This window comes from Myxocyprinus asiaticus, chromosome 15 (genome assembly GCF_019703515.2).
Source record: "Myxocyprinus asiaticus isolate MX2 ecotype Aquarium Trade chromosome 15, UBuf_Myxa_2, whole genome shotgun sequence".
NCBI classification, from domain to species: Eukaryota; Metazoa; Chordata; class Actinopteri; order Cypriniformes; family Catostomidae; genus Myxocyprinus; species Myxocyprinus asiaticus.
In genome coordinates, this window is record NC_059358.1 from 8,902,462 (window position 1) to 8,929,167 (window position 26,706).

Sequence of the window (26,706 nt, forward strand, 5' to 3'; positions counted from 1 at the left end):
AAGATGAATCTGTCCGATTCTTCATCACCGATCCTCCACCATATTTCACAGTGGATGCGAGACAGTGTGGCTTGTAGGCCTCTCCAAGTCTCCGTCTAACCATTAGACAACCAGGTGGAGGATCGGTGATGATCTGGGTGTGCTTCAGTAAGGCTGGAATCGGGCAGATTCGTTTTTGTGAAGGATGCATGAATCAAACAAAGCTGAGCTGCTTGAATTTTTGCACCAGGAGTGGCATAAAGTCACCCAACAGCAATGTGAAAGACTTGAAGAGAGCATGCCAAGACGCATGAAAGCTGTGACTGAAAATCAGGGTTATTACACCAAATATTGATTTCTGAACTCTTCCTAAGTTAAAACATATAAATAGTAAATCCAGAGAAACTGCTAATTTTGCAGTGGTCTCTTAATTTTTTCCAGAGCTGTGTGTATATATTGTATATATGTTTTGATGCCCTGCATCGAATCTATATCTTCTGTTTCTTAAACCTGGGAAATACAGCACACCATCATGATACAGTAGCTGGGGTGTTGGTATTTTTTTTTTTTTTTTTTTTTTTACAGAAATAAAGAAATAATTCAATTAAAATAACAAAAGTTCTCCCCTAGTGGAAAGCAGAGATGATCATGAGCATGTGAGTAGACAGTCAGTGGTTTGTTCAGTAAAGCTGGACCTCAGTGAGTCTGTATGTGATCGTGGGAGACTCGCATCAGCTCACTGCCCACTCCACGCCCACGCAGAGTCTCCCAAACTCTCGGTAGCAGGAGGAGAGATGCTGTGGGGGATTTAAGACACGGGGATCGGCAGACAGCAGCTGGATTCTCGGGCGAAAATCACCCGCTCTGATGGAGTGAAGACAGCAGATATACGGTGAGATTATCTTGGGATACTCTTCTGCAAGTGTTTCTCTTCAGCTTTGGGCCACATTTCTATTTAAGTTAATTAATTAAACACATTAATTACTATAATTATTATAACTCAAGCTATAAAAAGATAGTGGCTATTAACGTCCTCAGCTGCTCATCAGTGCTCAGAATGAGAAGCAGAAGTAGGCTGCATATATTTTTCAACGATATCTTAATTTTCTCTTTTTATAATTGACATTTAACCTCATTTTTATAGAGCAATTTTCGGCGAGTCGTTTGATATTGTGGTTTCACCAAGTCTTGAAGGAGCTGCTCATTTTAGGTGTGAATTTGTGGATTGAAGCAGATGTTTTAGCGGAGGAATGATGTTCATGGGGCTGCAGGTGTTCGCTTCATAATCATTGCGGTGTGAACAGCACCGCATTCCATGCACCGCAATTCGGATTCTTCGGAATATTGTCCGGTGGTATTTCATTTAGATTTTTCTAAACGGAAAAGATGATCACTGAAGATTTAGTTGCTGCTGAAAGGAGAACAGAAGGACAATATCCGTTCTCTCATTTCACGTTACAAAAACGTACATTATAATCATTTCATGTGGCATTTGGTGCACTTAAAACTGCTCTAACAGATGTTTGAAGTGTGTGTGGTATTGGGAAGTTCATTTGTGGACACAGAAGCTTTGCGTCAGTCAGAGAGCTGACGTGAATACACAACAAATTTGATGCTCCGAGACTAAAAATAGTCGTGGAGCTCGAGATATGTGCATGCAGCGTTTAAATCCGCTCTAAATCACAGGACAAATTATGCATTTGGCTGGTTTGCTTTTAAGTTCCGTTTTACAAGTGAAGTGAGATCAGAACCGCGGACAGCGACACAGCATCTTTTTCGACCAAATTTAGCAGGTAGGGGCCGTTCACATCGAACGTGTTTTTGTGTCCGTCTGCGATGTTTTTCACTTGTTTTTCTATGTAAACATGCGCTTTTTGATCGTTCACGTTTTTAGACGGTGTGTCAAGTTTAAACTTTTATAAATGCGTCTTTTTTATTTGTTGCGCTGCGTCTAGCTTTTTCAGCGCAAGAACGCGTTCGGTCTGAACGACCACTTACTATTAATTAATCTAATTAAATCAGCGCTGAAACTGAATAATTTTTTCACAAGCAGATTAATAATGTCATACTTGGTCAAATCAGAAGACATCTAATCTAATAATTTGTCATCGTATGTCGAAGTACAGTACAATACGTAGGTTGATACCATATTGACAAGTTAACATGGTGTCTTTGGAGTTCCATCATAAATACATGAACATGGTATCGTTAAGTTCCATTGTATAAACTAAAGTCTATTTAAGTACCATGGTAGGGTGGTAAAATTCTTCTTTAAACATTTTTGTACTTCAATAATTATGTAAGGCATTCCCCCTTTTTTGCTAGATTTCTCAATCACATGAAACATCCTGTTTGTGCTGTTTGTATTTCTGAAGTCTGTAGTTTGAGACCAGAGAATGCACTGGTATGCAGTTGTGTGCAGTCATGTGCAAGGAGACGCACAGACTGCTCTTGAATTGGAAGAGAATTCATTCTCGTCTCTCTAAATCCCTGAACACTCAATCTAGTTGAGTCAAGTGGTTTTGTTGTCATTCATCTCATTACTGACCAAGTGTAGGAGAAACACAAACTGTACTCCATTGGAACCTCAGCACATCATGTACAATGACAACTGACCATAAACATGCCACCGTAAACAGTAAACAAGAAACACAAAGAGCAATAAATGCAGTTCAGAGGACATGTCAGGAACGCTTAGGAAATTTAGTATGAAGGAGATAATCTCATTGCCCCTCTGCAAGGTGGTTCTCTTTGAAGCTGCCAATATGAGCGATGAATTGCTTCAGCGGTTCTGATGTGACTGGGTCACAGGGTCATCAGAGCACTGCTGATAGATGCTGTTCTCCCAGCTGCTGTAAAAGTGAGTGCACCTACCTAGATCTGTGTGATCTAATGAGGCAAGCAGTGGCTTAAAGGCACCACAGAGCTCTTGGGAAGGGTGGGGGGCACTAATGTCTGACTGCACAGCCTCTTTTGGTCACAGGCCCCCCTCACAAAACCTCCAATGCAGGCTTGAGTCGCACACTGCTGTTACATAAAAGAGAAAGTCAAGCGATGGGGGTTCTCAGAGGCATGAGAATGAAGACAGATATTCATTTCCATCATCTGTCTGGAGAGCAGAGAGAATTAGATATGATTTGTCCCTACAAGACAGCTCAGTGTGTCGTCTCCCTCCCTCAGGGCAGTACAAACACACACACCCTCAGCAAGTGTTCCTCGACATGATGCAAAATTGGCAAGTTTATTTTGGTATTATTAATGTCAAACAGCTCTCCACTCACCTTATCAGTGTGTACACACACACACACACACACACACACACACACACACACACACACACACACACACACACACACACACACACTCGTACACGCATGCACTTCCACAAGAAAAGCTGTGAAAAGCAAAGAGAACAGTGAGTGATGGTGAGAGAAATGATGACAAGCTGTTTGTCTACACACGAAGGCGATTTAATCTGCCTTCATCAATAAAAAAGAGTGCAAAACGTAAGAACAGCATCCATATTACTTCCTAAGTGACATACTGTAACATCTGTTTTGGAGTTTAGTAAATAAGTGAAGAATTGCATCACAGAGGACAGAGTGATTAAATCTGATCTGTTTTTTCTGCATCACCAAATTGTGAATTGTGAAAATAATAATTATTTTCAAACAAGTTTCTCGAGCACTCTTCTATCTTCCATTGTTTGAGCTAAACAGACCTCAAAGTCATGCCATTATGGGTTTCTATTCAAATGTTTCAACATTTTAAAGCACATTCCTAAAAAATATGATTACAGAAAATGCGAATCATTGTACGTTTCCATCCACTACTATTTTGAAGGAATCCGGAACATCTGAATGACCTCTTTGCTTTGGGCAGAATTCGATTTGTGATATTGGAGCAATTATAATTTTTTGTTTTAAATGCTAACAGGTGACACTGCAGAATGAGTGTAATATATTTATATAACGATGGCTGAAATGGCTGCTATCCCCATACGCCGCCAGCCTCCAAATACCTGTGAGCGCCCATGTTCAAAACTGTTCTGGTGGATTGTGAGGACCAACTTTAATGACCAGCTGTGGGTTATTTAGGCCACTTCCGAATGTCGAGGTCTATGTTTGAAGAAATGGAAGCGTAAGCAGTAGTTCTGTCAGGGAGACTCGCGTGGTACACGTCATCGGTTCATTCATAATTTCCTTTAACCAATCACTGTTCACCTCTTGCTTTAATGGCCTGCCAAAAGCCAACCACTCTGCTGCCTTCAGGTGTCAATTCTTTCTACAATTTACTATGTCCAACGTCGAGTCAGCTTCGCTTCCTGATGGGCCAATATGGATTTAATTACTGCTCCTTACCTTATATCCAGGATCAGCAGCACCTCGCTGCAGCGCGTGTCTGCAATTCCGGAGTCTCAGTGAGATCGTGGCCCTCTTGGAATAATAATAGATTTACATTTACATTTATGCATTTGGCAGACGCTTTTATCCAAAGCGACTTACAGTGCACTTATTACAGGGACAGTCCCCCTGGAGTTAAGTGCCTTGCTCAAGGACACAATGGTGAAGGCTGTGGGGATTGAACCAGCAACCTTCTGATGACCAGTTATGTGCTTTAGCCCACTACGCCACCACCACTAGATAGATTGTGTTATCACATATCTTCCCTCCCCGACGATGCCACCGCTCCATTTCAACTTTCATCAAACCAATCGGGCGTAAACAATCAGCAAATCCGGATCTTCATCTAAATCTCAGTCATGCAGGAGACCTCCCTCAGTCGAGCCATCACATGAATCTTTACCATATTCATAATTTTGCATTTAGAGGATGGTTTAAGGGTCTTAGGCTTTCTGCTGCCAATGTTGTCTGGTCATCACAACCCTCATCTGCATCAATATCACATTCAAGCAGCAATATTTCATTTCTATGGAGCATTCGGCTCTCAAAGTTTATGGTTGGCGATCACGCGTTTCACAGCGTGACGACCATGCCATGGCGGATAACTCAGTTAAGGTTCACAATGCATGATTCAGTCACCATGTTGCATGACTGAATGAACCCCTATTAGTGAATCAAGGTCTATTATTCATGCATGTTATGTTGCACAAGTACATATCGTACGGGGACTATTACTCCATTCAGGTAAGATGATGCATTGTTTTGTTGGTTGCTCCTATCGCACTTAAATCACGAAGCGTTTCTTACTTCATATGTCTGCTTCCGCGTTCTCCAAATAAGGAGGCACCACTTGTTGTTGCACGCCTCTTACACCTAGCGGCAGGCTCCGATCGTTACATTTCTGTTTTTCAACAGCTCATTTCATTACCAGCACAATGCATTTTTCTGCCTTATATGATCAAGTGAAACAGGGTTGTGATTCCTATTCCACAGTCATGTTTATGATTTATTACTCATTTAGGCATCATTACAGTGCATACATTTGTATTATATAGCTCTCTGTAAATAATTTATTCTCTTATCACTGTTCAGACCATGTTTCAATCAGTGGGGACTTTCTAAGCATTGGGGCTTTATCAGTGTTCCAAATTTCAAAGCTTATTACGAGTTTAACAACTATGTTAGCCTAACTACATTACATTTTATTTCAAGTATCATTGCATATCAGTCTTTGCTCCATTCACTTTGAATATGCTTGTGGTTGGGGCAGTTACATTTAGCAGCAGGTAAGTTTTTGTTTACTTATTGGATAAACCTGTGCTGGATTATTTATTTTATTTTTTATTTTTTTATTTTTTTCACAGTGTTCATAATTTCAAAAGCTCATTATTTAAATTCCGCTACAGTTCATTTTCCATATCTGCTGGTAAGACATAGACTCTTCCTGGTTCCACAACTATGTTTGCCAAAACGCATTATTTATTTATTTTTGAAGTTACAATGCATTTTGCTCTCCGTTTCTTTCACTGTTAATATATTTGCGTTCAGGGCAGCTTACATTTAGCAGCAGGTAAGTAAGATTTGTTCACTCTTGATAAACCGTGCTGGATTAGCATTTCTTGCAAAGCAGATACTGAATATTCAGTCGACTGAATCTTTACATGTCATGGACCATGCGTCGTGTTGCAGGTTTTACGGGCTTTATCAGAGCTTCGACTTCAAACATCACATCTTTTGCTTCACGTACTTTAACCCAATACAAGGCTGGGCATAGCGGCTCACCAAAGCAAACATCTTCCAAAACTTGTATCCACTCACCCCGCTGACTGGCCCATTTCGGCATCATGTGGAAAAATGTATTCACTGTCTGGCTCTCTGTCGGCAGTCTTATCTGAATGCTTCCAATATTTTAAGCTTCTGTCCGTATGCACCTGCTCCGATTCTCTGCTCCTCTTTTCCTGTGCCACTCACAGCTCCACACTGTATGTTTAAACCCTTTTGCTCCTGCTAGATTCTGCTAAAGATTTGATAAGGCATGGTGTTGCCCCCTCTACACTCAAAGTTTACGATTCTGCTTGGTCTCAATTTTCTTCATTTTGCAACTCTCACAAGACCCCGTTATTCCCAGTGTTAGTGTCAACTGTCTGTGCTTTCATTGCTTTCTGTTTTAACATCCGATTATTGAAACCTTCATCCATTAATAAAATGGTGGCAGGCATTCAGTTTCCCACTAAATGTCATTCACCCAAATTCCCCAGTCTTTTCTTCTTTCCATCCATCCGGCTAATTCTAAGAGGTATCAGAAAAATTTCCCCTACCATTCCCGATAAATTCTACACCTCTTTATTTCCACTTTGGGAGCAGGTTGTTTTTCTAAATTCGATGACATTCTTTTAGAAGCAGTTTTTCTCATGGCATTTTATGGCTTTTTGAGGAATCATAAAAAAATACTGCATTCAATCAACAAGCTCGGTTCATATTAAGCATTGCATCAAAGGTACCATTTTCTTTCTACTCTGGTGGTGGTAGAATCACAATACAACCCCTTCCTCATACTCCTCCAAGCATTGTTATTCTTTTCAAGGGTATTGCACAACAATGCTCCCCTCCCTCATATTTCCCTAAGCATTGTTATCCTTTTCAAGTGTATTTCACAACAATGCCCCTTTTCACCTAAATATGTTTGAAGGTTTGGTTATTCTTTTCAAGAATATTGCATGACCAAAAGCTCGCCAATCAGGGCTCAAAGCACTGCAAGCATTGGTTACTCTTTTCAGGGGTATTGCACAACCAATGCCTCCCTTCCCTTCATGTGTCACAAGTTTTGGTTGTCCTTTTCAAGGATATTGCATGATCAAATGCTCACCCAATTCAGGGCTTATATACATCATTGGTTACTCTTTTCAAGGGTATTGCACAACCAGTGCTCCCCTTCCCTTCATGTTTAATAAGCTTTGGTTATCCATTTCAGGGGTATTGTACAATCAAATACTCACCCAATTCAGGGCTTATATACATCATTGGTTACTCTTTTCAAGGGTATTGCACAACCAATGCCCCCCTTCCCTTCATGTGTAATAAGCTTTGGTTATCCTTTTCAAGGGTATTGTACGATCAAATACTCACCCAATTCAGGGCTTAAGTACAGCATTGGTTACTCTTTTCAAGGGTTTTGCACAACCAATGCCCCCCTCCATTTCATGTGTCATAAATATTGGTCACACTTTCAAGGGTATTGCACAACCATGTTCACCCAATTCAGGGCTCATATACATCATAAGCTTTGGTTACTCTTGTCAAGGGTATTGCACAATCAAATGCTTGCCCAAGTCAGGGCCCTAAAGCATCAAACATCACAAACTATGCTCTCCTCCCTCAATTTCCTCATAGCATTGTTATCCTTTTCAAGGGTATTGCCAAACGATACAAACCGTTTCCATTACCTTAATGCACCTAAGGTAACTTATGCATAAACTTTTAAGAGAATTTTGAGAGTTTGTGCATATCATGTGTTTCCATTCAGGTTTTCTTAAGTGCAGATTTAAAATTTTTATTATAATAGTTGGATGGAGACCTAGTAATTGATTGAGCCAATGTTGCTATGTTAGGTTGTTCGGGTTGCTCAAAGAAGCAGAGCAATATTTTGATAATAGCACAGAGGCAGTTTTGGGGGAAATCAACTTACACATGGCTACTTATAGTTATCTCTTATATTAAGCTGGGATAGATAAAAGTATGCTTTAACATAAAAAAAATTGCACACTTCAGCTTTATGGATTACTGCGCTTTATTATGTCCTTGATACTCTCCTCACTAGAGCATGTAAACAGGCTGACAGTAATGCATAGATCAGGTCAGCATGCACACCTGGGTTTCGGGTAGGCTGATCTCCAGAGAGACGATGCCTGTCCTAAGTCTTTGTGGCACATTTCTCCAGTGAGTCTATCATGGAGATGAGTCATCCATGCTGCCTGTGTGTGAGACAGGAGATTAACCTCACCCTCTCAAATGCTGTAGACACTTAAAGATGGATTTTTGAGATTATACTTTCCTCACCACATCCTATAATCAGTATGCAAAAATGGCTCTCCTCTTGCCTTCCTGGGCTGAGCTGGCTCTGATTTCACAGAGAATTCCTTAAGAAGGGAGGCAGGAGGAGCATCTCGGGGTGTGTGGGTGTATCGTGTGATGCTGGAGGGAGGTTAATTCTGCACAGCACACACACACTCTCAATGATGCCAAGGCTTTCATATCTCTACTCCATATCACCAAAGCCCAGGGTCTTTCTGCAGAGAAGTATGGAGAAGACCAATCAAATGACGTGTACAGAAGAGTTAGACTGAGTGTCTCGTTTCTGTTTTGACACAGTCAGATCAGATTTTAGAGGAATAAGCACATTTTCACTGTGGATGATAAATTTATGCACTACAGGTGTGAAATATACCAAAATAAACATCCTGAGACTCTGTAGAACACCTCAAATTTATCTTGTATGTTTCTCCTTTCCACCGCTGTACCCAGACCAGTCATTTAACGTCACTAACTTCAAGAGCTACAACACCCTGACAACTCACTGACAATACAAGATCTACAGCCAACCTATAGTCAAATCTATTTCATTCACCTCTCCTCCCTTGTTTGTGTAGCTCATTGATTAGTTTCTGTCTAAAAAAGAGGTGGGGCTCCTTCCTCATAGTGCCTATATCAATATGCTCTGTGACTTTGAGCTCATTGAATTTCAAATAAATTTGAGCTGACTCCGAGGGCTGCGGCATGTTAATAACGCTGTTACTGGACTGCATGCCCTCCTGCCCCACCCCCTGTTGCTTTCTAATTGTCTTATCAGGATAGTTATTGTAATGATCTGCTGTGCACGTTTGGTCTAGCTCAATCATTGGACAATTGGAAGATTTCTGATTGAGGGTCACTGTGTATGTGTGCCCCAAGCATGGGGTATTTTAGATTTGGAGTTTTGGGGGTTTTATTGGTCTGGTAATTATAATAATCTTTCACACTAACCCTGGCCTACACCGTTATTTACTCAGCTCAGTAAAATAAGTTAAATGTTGTAAATATGTTTAAAGGGATGGTTCACCCTAAATAAATGTTAACAGAATTTTCCTTTTTGAGTGAATTTTAATTTACCCCTTGAATTTGCCTCGCATTGCAATTAGTACAGATAGCAAATGACAAACACTTTGAAGAAAATATTACAACATGCAGAACATAATTTTGGTTTGGGTACATCTGTGGTATTTGTGTGTGTTAGAAAATAAATGCATATTATAATTACATTTGTACATGTGCAGAGCTGGCTAAGCTTGTCAATGGTCTTGATGCTCTTTGGGCTACTCAGGAATTCAATTTTCTTTTCTTTACTGGACTGTCATTATAATCTCCTCTCCTGCCTTTATTACAGAGAAAATAGAAAAGAGACTATTAAAGAGTGCAGGGCTGCACGTAATGGCTGAACACAGTGTTCAGAACACAATAGAGCAAATAGACAGCCCTTACCAGTGTGAATTATGTGCTTTTGAGCCTTAGCTTTGTGTGATTTTATTCGATAAGTCTGTGTGTCAAATTGGTGTCTATAGTTTTGCTAGGTAGGATGTGTTCCTGAATAAACATCTTTGTTGGCCATGGAACAATATGTCTGTCAAACAAAGCATAGTCCTAACCTCTTAGTAAGTAAGACACATACAGTTCAGTGCATACCAAGTCTACATCCTGCTTAAAAATCTGCAAGATGTTCATCATAAATTAACAGGGATCTTATAAATTGCATTTTGTTTTTTAGTACTGCCCTGAATAAGCTCCAGTATTTGTCATATATGTATGTATATTCCACAAGTCAAGATAATAACTGAATTTACACAAATTAAACTGTTCAAAAGTTTACATTCCCTTGATTCTTAAAATGGTGTGTTGCTTCCTCGATGATCAGTGATCAGTTGATCAGTTTTGTGATAGTGGTGCATGAGTTTCTGCTTTCTTCTGAGCAGTGAAGCTGCCCGCTGTTCTTAAGAAAAATTGTCCACGCTGACTACCACCCCTGGAGTCGTGAGTTCGAATCCAGGGTGTGCTGAGTGACTCCAGCCAGGTCTCCTAAGCAACCAAATTGGCCCGGTTGCTAGGGAGGGTAGAGTCACATGGGGTAACCTCCACGTGGTAGCAATTAGTGGTTCTCGCTCTCAATGGAGCGCGTGGTAAGTTGTGCGTGGATCGCGGAGAGTAGCATGAGCCTCCACATGCGGAGTCTCCACGGTGTCATGCACAACAAGCCATGTGATAATATGCGCGGATTGTTGGTCTCAGAAGCGGAGGCAACTGAGACTTGTCCTCCGCAACCCAGATTGAGGTGAGTAACTGAGCCACCACAAGGATCTAATAAGTAGTGGGAATTGGGCATTCCAAATTGGGAGAAAAGGGAATACATTTTTTTTTTTTTTTTTTAATTGTCCAGGTACTACACATTCTTTGATTTCCCAGCACCTCCTGCACATTTGACTTCTTCCCAACAGTGGCTATATGATGTTGAAATCCAGCTTTCAAATTCCAACTATTATAAATGGTGCAAAAATGTATCGATGCTCAAGAAGACAACACACTATTTTAAGAACCAAAGGGATGCACACATTTGAACAGGATGATTTGTGTACATTTTTATTATATTGTCTTGTGGAATATATGTTCATATCTGTTATGTAGTTCTGAAGGGCAGTAATAAATAAAAAATATGATCTTTCATCTCTTAAATTCTGCAAGGGGTATGTAAGCTTATGAGACAAATGGGGGGATGCAAACTTATGCCCTCAACTATAAATTTTATAAATTAACCAAACTAGTTTTATATTAAACAGCAACAGTTATTTATTAATAAACTTAGGGGTTACAATTATGAAGCATATTTAAGGCATAGTTAAGCCAAAAATTTAAATTCTCTCATCATTTACTCACCCTTATGTTGTTCCAAACTGGTATGACTTTCTTTCTCCTGTTAAATATAAAAGATGAGATTAGGTAGAATGTTAGCCTCGGTCACCATTCACTTTTTCACAAATAAGATGCATTGATAGTGAATGGTGACTAATGCTAACATTTCCATTTTTTAAGGGAACTATCCCTTTAAATATATAGGACTAATTCTGTCTTTTAAATGATTAAACTTGGATGTGTCATAGATATATAGGTACCCTATGAATCGTAATGCACTTAATGTAATGACTTTTGTAAACATGCTTTGTGTCTTTTGTTCGTTTTTGTTCCAGGTTGACCAGAATCTGAGCTGGGATGTCCCGACTGTGCTGAGGCTGGAGGAGGAGAGGGGTGGAGATTCTGGGAATCTAGAGGAGGAGAGTGAGACACAATGGGTGATGGAGGGGCCTTGCACACGGAGGGCAATGCCCTTCTAAAGGCAGTGTTCCAGGGCAAACTACGCCTTGCACGCCTTCTTCTGGAGGGTGGAGCCTATATCAATGAAGGGAACAAGAGAGGGGAGACGCCTATTATTGCAGCCTGTCTGGCAGGATATGACGATTCGCAGACCCGGCAGAGAATGGTGCGGTACCTTCTGGAAAAAGGGGCAGACCCAAACATCCCTGACAAATCGGGTCGTACCGCCTTGATGCATGCGTGTGCAGAACAGGCAGGTAAAGAGGTGGTGGCACTTCTGTTGGAAAACGGAGCTGATCCCAGTTTGAAAGACTACGGCGGGGCCTCTGCACTCGTACACGCCATCAATAGGGGCGACAGAGACACCCTCCGGGTCTTGCTGGATGCGTGCAAAGCTAAAGGCAAAGAGGTGATCATTATAACCACTGACACTTCTCCTTCTGGCACTAAAAAGACCAAACAATATCTGAACTCCCCACCATCTCCGGGTGTGGTGGACAAAATATCACCTGTTTGCATGTCTCCATCCGAAGTGGAGATCCATACCTCTGGCTCAGCTCCTGGTGAGGAGGAGACTATTTTCAGCTTCGCTGTGAGTTCAGCACTCCCACTACCCTCCAGCAGACCACAGGGTGAGAGGAGACCGCCACCCCGCAAACTTTTAAAAAGACTTAACTCTGAGCCCTGGGGTCTGGTTGCTCCCTCTGTACTTGCTGAAAGAGCAGAGCGGATGGAGGGGGATTTAGCAGAGGAGGATAAGTTGGTCTCTGAGATGAATGGGCTGTCAGTCTCAGGTCCAGGCAGACCGCTTCTGTCCCGAAGGCACAGTATAGAAACCCATGACCCATCCTCTCCAAAGCTGATGGACCGGTCCTGTTCTGAGGACTGTGCAGCACTGTGTGGCCCATCTTGGGCAGATAAAGTCCATCAGCACCAGTCGCTGTATCGTAGAAACACAGCCCCTGAGACCCAAGAGAATGCAGCACAGGCACTGGCCTGCATTCGTGCACTGCCACATCCCAAACTCACCCGCATGGAACACTATGAGTCAGAAACCCACCTATGCCCTGGCTCCATCCCTGGATCTCCAGATTCAGGACGCGTCTCTGTGGAGCGGCGCAAGTACAATGCCTCTCCTCTGTCCCTGCTCACTAGCTCTTCCCGGGAATCTCTGGAGAGCATTCCCAACTCTGTGTCTCCCATCACAATGCGGAGGCGTCCCCCAGGGCTGTTGGAACGGCGAGGATCAGGCACTCTACTCCTGGATCACATCTCCCACACACGACCTGGGTTCCTCCCTCCTCTCAACGTCAACCCCCAGCGACCCATTCCTGATATACGGGCCAATGGAAAACCCACTTCTCCCGTTCACTCTGGGAGCAAGATCCTACTGCCAGTCGCCCCTTCATCCCCAAAACGTGGGCCAGATTTCAAAATGAAGAAGAAACTGATGAGGAGACACTCGATGCAGATGGAGCAGATGAAGCAGCTTTCGACTTTCCGGGAAATCCTAACAGAAAAGGTGATGGAGATAAATGGAGACTGAGAGAAAGAGAAAAGAAGAGAGTTAGTGCTGGCCATGAGGCCGTTCCATCTCCATCTTCTTTGAGACACACCTGCTCTGGTTCGATTTGGCTCCTTCAGAACATACTGCATACATCAAAAATATGCATTTTGGAATTGGAATAATTTCCAAATTCAGATCATGGAAGAAAATTGGTCACTTTTTTGATGCAGACCATTCTGATATTATTTGAATTACTCCTTGTCCATACAAATTCAGAAGGCGTAAAGATGAGATGGACCCATTTGTGTCAGTGGAATCTAATGATGTTGATGTTTGAATCTGCTGCAATTCTCAGACGAGACCTCACAGATTCCGTTTTCTACAGGTTTCTCTGTGTATTAGCACTGTTAGAGCATTCAGCTTTTTTTACTGTTGTGGGTCTGTGATGTAATATTCTGTGGAATAATTGGGAAGTTAATGCCTCTAGTTTTCCATTAATGTAATCATGTGTAGTTCAAAACTCAAAGGTTTATTTCTTCAGGCATAACACTAGACGAAAATAACTGAAGTTAGTTATCGATTAAAGTAGATTAAAACTTGATGTTACAATTGAATTCTAAAATTAAAATGTAAAATCTACTTAATAGTGTTATAGAATTTTAAATTTTATATTTTTTTCTTTTTTTGACTTTGTTTTGTACAAAGTTTCTGAATTTTGGTCATTGCTTCTATTTTGTCAATGGCAAGCTTCCTGATTTTTCCATGGGATGTGCCCTAGAGACTATCGGAGATGGCTGACTGCTGCATATTCCTGTAAGAAATGAAGTTTTTGATGAACATTTAATTGCACAATGAAAGTGCAGAAACTAGATTAAACTAGTTTAAACTAGATAAGTATGAGGAATGTTTTACAGGAATTATCTGATTTGATCACATCATTAAAAAAAACAAAACAAAAAAAAACAACTTAACTGTTACTACAAAACAAAATTTTTAAATTGTTAAATGTACTTCATGTTTCAGGGCTTTTGGATGGGTGCCTATCTTTCTTAAACTCTTAAAACAAAACAAGCAAAGTGCAATTCCTGAAACTCAAAATCAAAAAGACGCTCTTTGAAACCCATCCAAAACCCATGCTGATCCGCCCTGAACCATGTAAAGGGAGAGGAGAGAGAAACCCCTCACATAATGCACACTCCCTCTGGGGACACAAAGCACAGATATTGTGTACATACTGTACAGAGAACAATTGTGTCTCAAGCATTTGAACGTGCAATATTATGTGCTGCCACAGCACTGATTTCATAGTTATTGTGAATGTGAACAATCACTCTGACACATATCTGTGGAACATGCTGCGGTAAATAGTTTAGATGAGCTGGGAGCTCTGTTTACACTCTGAATGTCTGCACAAAATACATGAAAATGAATTTCCCTTGAGAGCTGCAGTGCACAATGTGCCCATGTCAAACACATAGTTCAACTCAAGTTTATGATGTGAGTGGATTTAGTGCTTCTGCTATGAGATGTTTTACAATTGATGTAAATTGTACTTTGTGTACTTGAATCATGAGCACAAAAAGAGGAATATTTTTTTTTAGGGGTTTATTCTTGTTGTTTTTTAATTTTTATTTCAATGAATTTTAATGTTTCATGCCAAATTGCTGGTGGTGCAATTTCACTTTGACGATAGCTTTTGTGTTCTAGGATGTTTGTAGGAGATAAAGTTTGAACAGAACTGAGCATAAGGAGCTCACTGACTAGAGCAATCTTCCTGAAATCACCTGTCAAAACGATTATGATAAACCAACGTTCTCCAGTTTAACTGACAGCCTGATGACCAGATCTTTGTAAGGAGGACATTATTTCTGATTATCTCGGGACTTTGTTGTCCTGCAATTACAGGAATTGGACACGTTTGCTGTGGATTCATTGGTTTTAGTGATTTTCCTCTCTTCATTTAACATACAGTGAGAAAAATTAGTCATTGGAGTTTGATTTGTTTCTTAATATGTTTGCAATTAAGTATCTAAAATATTTATATCTAAGTTCACCTGACCTGCTGTACAAATCCATTTAAATTGAGTTGAAATTGTGTTCAGGTATACCTGAAAAAATGTTAATAGTGTAATGGATATTTTAGGTACTGTACGCAATTCAAACTGAAGCGTTACAGTTATAATATCAATGCATCATATAATGAATTATGGATTAACTATTTCTCGTTATTTTGTATGTTTAGTGTGATACACAGGTCAAATGTAGTAAGCCAAATAATTTTAAAAAGTATTAAAGTTTTAAAAGTGCACTTTGTGTTGGTATATCTGTGATGAATAGCATGAGAGTAATATTCTCTTCATGAGCTTTCATCTCATTCTGAAGAGATATGGGTGCTTTAAAAGGATATTTCACTCAAAAATGAAAATTCTCTCATTATTTACTCACCCTCATGGTATCCCAGGTGTGTATGATGTTCTTTTTTCACCAGAACACATTTGAAAAAAAAAGAAAAAGAAAAAGAAAATTATCTCAGCTCAGTAGGTCCTTAAAATGTAAGTGAATGGAGATTTCTCTTTTGAAGCTCCAAAAATCACAGACAGTCAGCATAAACGTCATAGATACGACTCCAGCGGTTAAATTAATGTCTTCTGAAGTGATACGATCACTTTTGGTGCAAAAAAAGATCAATATTTAAACACTTTTTAACTATATTCCAATGTGAGGGTAAGGTTCACAAGAGGGTGGAGTCCAAGCGGTCTCTTGTGTGACGTATTCGCGTTGCCATGATACCAATGTAATCTCACGTTCTCCACTCGGTTGAAACATCCAGGATAAGCACACAAACTACGAAATTTTAAAAACGTCTTTAATCACTTAAAGGGATACTTCACCCAAAAATGAAAATTCTCTCATCATTTACTCACCCTCATGCCATCACAGATGTGTATGACTTTCTTTCTTCAGCAGAACACAAACAAAGATTTTTAGAAGAATATCTCAGCTGGTCCACACAATGCAAGTGAATGGTGATCAGACCTTTGTAGCTCCAAAAACCACATAAAGGAAACATAGAAGTAATCCATATCACACCAGTGTTTAAATCCATATCTTCAGAAGCGATATAATAGGTGTGGGTGAAAAAACTGATCAAAATGTATCTCCTTTTTTCACTCTAAATCTGGTACAAATCATTATTTTTGACTATTGTTGTGTTTTCAAATATGTTTTATACAATGTTATGGAAATGAAAGCTTTATAGAATAAATTAGGATGTACAAATTATAGATATTAATATCTACATACCACATTAGCAACTGTTCCTATGGAGTGCAATATTTGCAAATGCCAAGAACTACTTGTGAACACATGAAAGTATATTGACAGTACCAAAATTCACATCATTTGGTTTGTCATGAACGTCAGATAATTCGGCATTTTGTAGATGATGTAAAGTTCAAAACAAATGAGTATTGTTAAACACTGTTTAAATGATATTGACCATCATATCACACCTTTATTGCTCTACTCTAAGCTTCTAATGAAAGTGTGGGGCTAGTGATCATGAACGATAAACCCTAAATAAGCTATTAAAGTGAAAAGGAAAGTCCCTGCTCTCTAATGATATGATTTCCTTCCCTTTTTATTTTAGTGTACTCATAATGTGTTTCTGGGTCCCAAAATGATGGGCATGGATTAATAATAAATTCTGTTTGTTGCAAAAGTCCTGTGACATCCGCAGTGGCGGATTTAGGCATGGGCGACATGGGCAGCTGCCCAGGGCGGCACGAGGCACCCACACAGAACCCCCCCTCCCCCCAACAACTTTGGGGGCGTGTTGAAGCGTGTTTCGCCCAGGGTGCAATACAAGCTAGAACTGCTATTGGACATCTAAAATGTTTTTTTTTTTTTTTTTTTTTTTTGTAGTAACAAACTCTAGATCAAGCTCTTTGCAAATGAATATGTCATGGTAAACATATTGAACATTAGCACCCTGCCAGTCGATTCATTATATGTTTAACTGTTTCCACCCAAACAGGTCTCTGTCATGACTTTTCCAAGATGAGGGCACAATGGACATATCCAGACCAATGTAATGCGTAGTATGGTAGTAGGCCTATGCCATACCACACAAAAGCCAAAGTATTCATATTTGTGGCACAAATGTTAATCTCCAGAGTTATGTTGTGTTGTTGCGCCCTTTGCTGGAGCATATGGATACTGCACACATAACAGAACAACCTGAGAATGGAATTCTAGACATGAAGGTTTGAGAGAGTCAGGTAAAGCGATGGTGACAGAATATGTAAAAGCTGCTCTTTACATTAAAAAGAACCAACCTACAAAGATAATAACATGTTTTGGGATGTATTACACCATTGTATTCTTTTATAAAATGCACTGGTGTTCAAATATGGTAAATAAGAACCGTGGTATACAATATACCAATGTGCCAAAGAGAGGTTAAAAAAATTAAACAACATCTTAACATCTTGCAAGAAGGATTAATGTAGGTTACTGTTAGGTTTCAAACAATTCACAATTTGCTTAATATTTTGTTGTGTATTATAAAGAGTTTTATAAATATTGCCATAAAGATCAACAAATACACTCTGCCTTTTAAAAGATCCTTCCTAGAAGTGTTCAAGAAGTAAATAAATTTGTCAAAAACATTTTTAAAAATTAATTTAGGAATGATCCCAGGTGATGGCTGCACAGTAACTGAAATTACAGCAATGTTCTAATGTCATTGAACCTTTTAGACAAACACCTAAACACAAGGAAACAGTTATAATATTATAAAAGCTTTGAATCAAAAGGTCTAGTGGTTACAAATCTGGGATATGCAACACATGTCTTGAAGTATATACATCAGATAAATGATTTGTTATTATAAAAGTTTATTTTAGGTCAGACTCAGATGGGGTTTGGGCTGATATCTGCTTCGTCTTCTTTCCTCCAGTTGTCAGGTCTAAAACAAAAGGTACAGTGGCCTGTGAATATTGTTCATACTGCAAAAACAACTCACACTTTAGCTATTCAACATTTGCTCAATTGAAATTAGCTCAGTTTGAAGATTATTTTCTAATGGCAAACATTAATGTTTTGAATCATGGTTGTATCTATATATCCTGATTTCTTTATGTTGCCCAAAATTGCTCATAACTACCTCATAGTCTAGTAGAGGCTGGACCGTGTGCTGGTGGCAGCATGTCCTGGACTGAACTAAAAACTGTTGGAATTGCAGCAGAGTTTGGTTGGGCCAAAAATATATAATTGTTGACAGTCACTGTAGGCCCAGGGATGTTTAGGTGACTGATCTCTTCAGGGTCTTGCCTGCGAGCCAGTCTTAACTGCAGAACATAACCAACACAGCATGTTTATTTTATATCCATTCGATCTTATTTGATCTTTTTTAGCAGGTAATGATGAGAATGTGTTAACCTCTCGATGAGTGTGTTTTCTTGGTCTGTAGCAGTGACAACGGCAGGCAGTTGAAGCGACAATCACAGAGAGAATGGAGACCAGACCATCGCAGATCACAAGGACATAGAGAGTCACATAGAGCACTGAGTCAGTATTAGAGACAGGACAGTTATGAATTAAAATGCTTTTTATTAGTTGTTATAAATATTTATCTTGAAGAAATTGCCAGAAACTGCACATGGTCGATCTAACCAGTGAAGAACAGATTATAAACTGGAATAATTAGGTTACTGCACTGTTAAAAGTGAATATTTACAGTCGTTAGGTTATACTGTGGAGCAATTTCTACCTGATCTAACAAAACAATTCTTGGTGTAACCTAATAGAGTCAGAGTCATTCAGCCATATTAAATAATGGTTTTTAATTAATTTAAAGAATCCAGTTAATTTAGATGTTACCACATGAAGCACATTTTAGGTTACTTGACAAAGCATGTTAACAATGTGCTATTTGAAAAAAACATTTAGCCTACAGTTGATCAGATTTAAGCTTTTTCTGTTAAGTGCATGACCACAAGTAAGTCATTTTTAGATTTTATAGGAAATTTACTGTATATGGCACTTACCTCATGTTTAGAGTGAACGGGGAGTGAAATAGAAGTTGTTATTGCACTGAGACAGTTCATTATTTGTGAGGTTCTCACCTGAAAAAAGAAAAATCTGCTTAGGAAACATGACAAAATAAATAAATAAATGCCACTTAGGTAAACGTAATGCATTTGACTCTTTACTATTACTGTCATTAAAAAGACTAAATGAAATACATTTAAATGTAAAATACTTAAAGATATAACCCAACTAACCAGACTCTTGTTACGTATGCAAGCAGCTGAAAGCGTTACAGCTCCAGTTAAAATTTACTACAGTGAAGAAAAGGAATATTGTTTAGGATTTCAAAATCACTGCACAATGTTGTTCTGATGTGAAAATTAATTAAAGACTCACAAAACCACTGAAGACTGTTAAGAAAATGGCCCCTAAACCTATCAACATTTCCATAACCTGTAAGATAAAAAGAAAAGATAGTGTATATTTTTTCATCACCCTGAAAACATCAATACTTAATACTTAGAGGAGAAGCACTTGAAATGGATCAGTTTGGTTTACCCCAAAAATCTTTGGCCTTATCTTTAGGAATGTGGACTTCCTATGTAGGTGGCATCTTGCCATCTTTAAACACACCGAGAGAGATATGTGTTAATACAATGCATTTACTGCATTCCCTTTCCAGTCAGCCAAAGAAGACTCAGTGCTGGGAACCAGCATTTCACTTTCATTCTTAGAGGACATATGAGAAGCTAATGAGAACGTGTGGAAAGAAATTGTTGATTTATTTAGTTGGTCCTTTACAAAACACTTTTTATCCACAGCAACTCTCAGTAGACTACAACCTTCTGCTAAGGGTTTCGTTTGGGTACAGTGTTGATTGAATGGCTTTCCAAAAAAAAATGAGCATGTTTATTTAATACTCAAGTCAATTTTATTTGTATAGAACTTTCACATCACAGATCGTTTCAAAGTAGCTTCACAGAAAATTATATTGTAACAGAAAATGAAGCTGTAAGTCATCGTGTGGTTTGATTATTTATTTTTTGTAAATTAATGTTAAGATGGTTAATTATGCCTTTTAAAAAAGAAAAAAAAATGTAATACTATTCATCTTATTATTTGTTTACTGCTTTTTTATACACAACAACTTTTCACACTATTTATTTATATAAAATCACCATGAGTGAAGTGACTTCAGCAACATTGAGCAAATAAAGAGATGTTTTGGTTTTAAGCATTTTGTTATACATAGTTTGCATTGTCACGCCTATTTTACAAATATTAAATATGTAACAATGTAGCATTCTGTAACAGAACTATATACATTCTGAAGAAAATAATCACAATATTAAGAGATTGCTTTACCTTGATGTTGATGTTGCGCTTGTATTGGATCTTTTCGTTTTCATTTTCTCTTTCATCCATTTATTATTTTTATTTTTTATTTTTTAGATTAGAAGATGTTTATGAGACTCCACCTTCAGCAACACGATCACATAGGAAGTCGACCTCCACAGGGTAAGAGTAGCCTATTACAGCATGCAGTGATAACTTTTATCTTTTCTCTCTAAAATGTCATAAATGACAAACTAAAACACGACATATTTGATTATTTTAAAAAAGTACAGTATGCACAGTAACGATCTTACAGTGGAAACCTACAGCATCACAGCATCAATAAATGTTTAAAATATGTAACTGTTTTAAATATGATTGGCTTATCACTTAATGCTTTTATGTAACAGTTCTATACAAGAAGTTAATATTTGAGTAACAGACAGGCATTTCAGACACAAAATGACAAGCTATTTTGTTTAAATTTTTTTTTGTTTATGTTTGCTCTGCCAATGAATATAGTTCCAAAAGAAGCCAAAGCAGAATCAAGCAATGGACTTCTATGTAGAACAGAGACAAGCAGACTTATGGGTCAAACAGTGCAACATTTCAGTGCTGTTTTACAATCTTTGAATACCCTTTGATCAATCAAATTAGTGGACTGGAAATAACTGTTGCATAGGGAATAAAAGCTCTATTTCTATTCAAGGGCATATATTTTTGTGCATGCATATTCTTTTAGGTCAGACTTGAGTGGATTTCTTGGCTGAGATCTGGTTCATCATCTGGTTGTCCAGTCTTCAACTCTGGAACAGAAGGTACAGAGGGCTCTGAACGTTGCTCATAATTCAATAGCAGCTCACAGTGGGTCAGAGTTGCAAAACACATTGCAGCTTTTTGTTCATTTTTTGCCATGCAATTGAAATGAAGATACAGATAATTTTGGGGGCATAATTTTCTCATGGCAGACATCACTGGTTTGATCAAGGTCTGTAATGTACAGAAAGCATTAAATGTAAGGAGATCTACGTACAGTATATTCTACATCTGAATTCAGTGATTTCTTCATGTTACTCAAAATTGGCCTTAATTACCACATAGTTTGGTGTTGGTGCAAATTAGCCTGGAAATATTGTAGTTTGGTGGAGGTGATGAGACAGGATCATAGTTTGATGGAAGTGCAGAAGGGCTTTGTTGGCCCAGAAGAATAGTATTGTTGACAGTCACATAAGGCACATCTGTGTTCATATAACTGACCTTGTCATGTCTTGTTTGAGAGATAGAGAACAGAGCCAATAAACCTTTGTTACACATCAACGTGTTCACAATACATCTAATGACATGTTAGCTGATATTATTAGCATGCCAATGTAACAAAGAAAGAAAATAATTTATGAATCTCACCAAAATAGTTTATCATATGTTTTTTGGAATTCATTATTTTGTTAATGGTGGTAAATGGAAAGAGGATATGAGGACACCTCGTGGCTCAGCCCCTTAAAAATGAATTCTTAATAAATGGAACAACTACTGCGATAAAATTATGCTGTTTTAATTTTTTACTATGCGTGTGTAACTCATATGTCATTTATTTTTATACTTATAATGCATGTAAATATATAAAATATCTTTTGTTATAAGTCTTTCATCTGCAGTGGCTTTGGTGAGAAGGGAGATTTAAAAGTTTAGAATCACTGCACGAATGCCAGAGGTTGACAGCATAATGTCTTTTCATATTCATAAATGGACCAAAACGGACCAAATCAGAATGGTCTGTGATTTTTAATGTTATTAATAAAAGCCATTATACAGTGTTACCAAGATAATCTGCCATTTTCATATTAGGAGGTCACTGGATTGTGATTTGGTGAAAGTACAGAGAGCCTTATTGTCCCACAAGAACAATATTGGGAGTCTGAGTGTCTGGTGGTGGACAGAAATGTTTGACACATGAGCTCACAGCTTTTTCTAGATGGGAATCTTGAACCGCTCAATGAGTTTTACCTTTGTCCTGCAGCAGTCACAGAAAGGTGAGGCAATGATCACAGAGAAGATGAAGACCAGAATGTCGTATACCACAAAAATGAAGAGAGTCATGTCCTGTGTCAGCATTACAGACAGGAAGATTATGCACTGCAGGCTCGGTTCTACGGGGGTGCTTGAGGGTGCTAAGCACCCTCAAACGAACATTAGAGCACCCTCAATTGCAGACCAGGGCAAACTACTGTGTTTTTTATTAGATCTTTCATTTATCTGGATTTGGGACCTATCACGCATCCATAAGCTTTTAATATTTGCCAGATAATAGATGCAACACCCCAATCAGAGATTTATACTTTATCATAGGAAATATTTCGCCTTATGTCATACTTAATTTATGCAATCTGGCAACCATGCATGCGAGTGTGCGTGCGCTCTCTCTCCTCTTCAGAAAAAAACCTTAAAGTGCTTAATAGTGCAATATTATGCTCAAAGAAAAGTGTGATGCAGCCACTCCATGTCCATTCATGATGTTGCATGTGCTGTTTAGTGCCAAGTTTGCGAGCAAACCTTTTCAGTGATGAACTTTAGTAAAATCCCAATAGATCTTTGCATCATTCGCATGCGGAGGGGACATGCGAGCAAAACCAAGTACGAGAGGAAAATGTTTGTTCTTCGTGTTATTTGTAAAATACTGAAGTCCCTCACACCTGTATGTGAATGTTACTCTGGCAGTAATCATATATCAGTGTCATGCAAGCTGTTTTATTCTGGGGTGTGCTGGGATGCCAAATAAACCATTGACCAAACTCACATCATGACCCATGAGCATGTAAACAGGTTGATAATGTTCTGAGAATAAAACAAATGTGTCCACTTTGCGACCAACATTAAAATAAGCCTTTAGAATCTATAATTTCTGAATATTAAATTTTACTAATAAATCAGACTCCTGATGTAGAGTGTTAAATTGAATACTAAATTACCATTGCATTGAAGTATGGTAAAATAAACAATTGATAATTATACTCATTCGTAATTCAGTTTTACTAACACGTGATAAAAATGTAGCAGCAAAACTTCTAGCAATCGCAGAATGGTCCCATCAGAATACACTTCAGAAAATTGTGCATCATTCACTGAGTGCATGAGTGCACTGCTATTTCTGGGATTAAAAGATACAACTCTGCAGACATTTTTCTCTTCTCTCTTTCATGTTCTACTTAACAGCTGATGTGGCCCCTGTACCAAAATAATTGCACACCTCTGCTCAGTTGAATATGTAAGTCTAATACTGTAAATTGGCAAGCAGATTTCCTTGAATCCCATCAAACACACAAAAATCCCTGCAGTTTTTGAACACACAATTGCTGCATCAAAACTTATAAACGTGTATGATTGTGCAAATCAGTATGTTCTAATCGGCAGGAGCAGCATTTTGCTGTCATTTTCAGTGACAGACCAAGTGAAAAAAATTAAGCAATAAATGTTTTGTACATAAAAAACTGTTATTTACGTTGTTTTAGTAGCATTTAAACATGATTTAATATATTTTAAAAATGTGTAATTACGATACATCAATGATTTTGATCTGGAACCGGGCCTGATGCACTACAATGTATTTGATTAGTTATAAACATTTCTCTTGAAGAAACTACACATGGTTGCTATAAACAGTATAAACATTAGGACAGATTAGTATAAAAGTAAAGCTACATAATTAAATCAGTTACTGTGAAATCAAAAACAGTTGCAGTCATGCTGTTATTATAGCTTGTTTGATGTTAGATAAAAACATATGGCATGAACAAGAACAAAAATTAAATTTTTTTATGAAGTTGTTTATAAAAGTATTTTTTTTTATGGCTGATTTTCAAAGCATAAATTCTATTCGGGCACTTACATAACTGTCAAGACAGTGAAAGGGTATAGAGATGAAAGCTGGTATATGGCAGTGAAACAGTTAAGAAATTGCGAGGTTCAGACCTAAAGTGAAAAAACACTGGTTAGGAAACAGTTGTGATGTCCTAAAATGCCTCTTAATACCATTACTGTCATTAGACAATAGACAAAATTACATGTAAAATGATTATAGATATTCAGACTAACCCAAAATGTGTTACATGTGCATGCAGCTGAGACCGTAACAGCTCCAGTTAAAACTGACTGTAATAAAGACAAGAAATATGGGGGGCCTGGGTAGCTCAGCGAATACTGACGCTAACTACCACCCCTGGAGTGCGAGTTTGAATCTAGGGTGTGCTGAGTGACTCCAGCCACGTCTCCTAAGCAGCCAAATTGGCCCGGTTGCTAGGGAGGGTAGAGTCACATGGGGTAACCTCCTCGTGTTCGCAATTAGTGGTTCTCGCTCTCAATGGTGTGTTTGGTAAGTTGTGCGTGGATCGCGGAGAGTAGCATGAGCCTCCACATGCGGAGTCTCCGTGCTGTCGTGCATAACGAGCCACGTGATAAGATGCGTGGATTGGTGGTCTCAGAAGTGGAGGCAACTGAGACTTCGCCACCCGGATTGTGGTGAGTAACTGTGCCACCACGAGGACCTACTAAATAGTGGGAATTGGGCATTCCAAATTGGGAGAAAAGGGGAGAAAAAAAGAAGAAAAAAAAGGCTAGAAATACTATTCAGTGTTTGTTCACTGCATAATGTTATCCTGATGTTGAAATGAAAGACTTACAATGAGAGATTAACAAAGTGGGTAAAAAAACCCTGTCCAGATTGTAAAGACGAACATAACAGTACCTACTGATATTTTCAAAACCTGTAAGAAAAAACAGATGATGTCAATTTGCTTTTTCCTCCAAAATTTTTTTGAGGAGAAACAATTTAGAGGAGAAACCATCAAAGTGTAATAGTTTAGGTTTGGTGTGAAAAAAAACTTTTAAGGGTTTAAAACACTGTGAGAAACATGTTAACAGCATGCCTTCTTTTTCCTGTCAGTCAAAGATTATTCAGTGGTGGGGACCCATTATCACTGTTTACATTCTCAGAGCTGAAAATCAAGATTTTCCTGAAAAGTTGCTCAGATGACACATGCAGTTTGGGTGGAAACAGTTGATTTAGATTGTAGTCTTATAAAACAGAGCAACTAACAGTACAACCCAAAGATAATAATTTAGTTAGGGTACAGTAACATAACTACTTTATGATGGTCCAAACAAGAGTTGGGGAGGAGCGTGTTTATTGGCAATACATAAGACCTGCACAGGGGAAACTTAGAGCTTGAGTTGAGTCTCATGCTTGAGTACCTTCTTTGCAAATCAAAGCTGTTTCTGTAAAATCTTTATCACAGTCAAAGATTATACAGTATGAATGTGAACTCACAAAACAACCTTTCACACAGTACATTTATGCAATAATCACAGTGAGTAAGGTCACCAACAAAACAACGAGCAAATAAAGAGAAAGTTTCAAGACAGATATACATGGCTTGCACAGTCACTCTAACACAGAAACACAGAGAGACAGAGGATAGGTGTACAGAATACATAGCAACATTTCTGCCCTCAATTTACAATCTGTTCTGTAGGATTGAAAATTAACAAAGAAATTAATTTCTGTGTTACAACCCTTATTCCATTGTAAAAACAGTCATCTTGCATTCCAGAGAGTGCTGATAGTGATCTATCAGCCTACTGGCTGAGGTGTTTGTGTACTGGGACTCTGCAAATGGTAGCAACTTGAATACTGTGGGGGTTTAAAGGTGGACTGCTGATTGGCATGGTCAAGGGAAGGATAAAACAAGATTGTAACTTGTGCTCTGGGCTCTTTTTGCCTCTTTCACTCTTTTCTCTGGCTCTTCTCTCTGGGCTCTGCTCTGGGGTGACTGAGTTAAAGAAGATCAGGCCTAGACTCTAGCTCTCAATGGCATCTCTCTCTCTAACTTCTCTCACTCTTTCTATCCTCCATTCTCTTTCACTCAGGTAGTATACATACTGGTTTCACATACATATTTCATACATCCAATTTGTAACAATTATATCTAAATTGTAACCATCTACTGTAACATTGTAAGGCTAAACTGTTATTAAACCTTTCTTTTAATCCATGTCTAGCTTCTC

At 38.6% G+C, this 26,706-nt stretch overlaps 1 protein-coding gene across 2 annotated transcripts; it reads left to right on the forward strand.

Annotated features, from left to right (window-relative positions):
- The first annotated feature begins 764 nt into the window (after nt 1-764).
- On the forward strand, nt 765-15,581 carry LOC127453462 (ankyrin repeat domain-containing protein 34A-like). Of its 2 annotated transcripts, none has more exons than XM_051719827.1 (2): nt 765-871; nt 11,651-15,581. In XM_051719827.1, exon 2 carries the CDS (start codon nt 11,749-11,751, stop codon nt 13,318-13,320), a length of 1,572 nt encoding a protein of 523 aa, XP_051575787.1. In that variant the 5' UTR covers nt 765-871; nt 11,651-11,748; the 3' UTR covers nt 13,321-15,581. The 2 variants fall into 2 exon arrangements, with proteins under 2 accessions (XP_051575787.1, XP_051575788.1); XM_051719828.1 differs by lacking the exon at nt 765-871 and adding an exon at nt 2,698-2,839.
- Nucleotides 15,582-26,706: the final 11,125 nt, after the last annotated feature.

Excerpts from the sequence above, each read along its gene's own strand:
- LOC127453462 (XM_051719827.1), top strand. The coding sequence starts at position 11,749 with ATGGGTGATGGAGGGGCCTTGCACACGGAGGGCAATGCCCTTCTAAAG.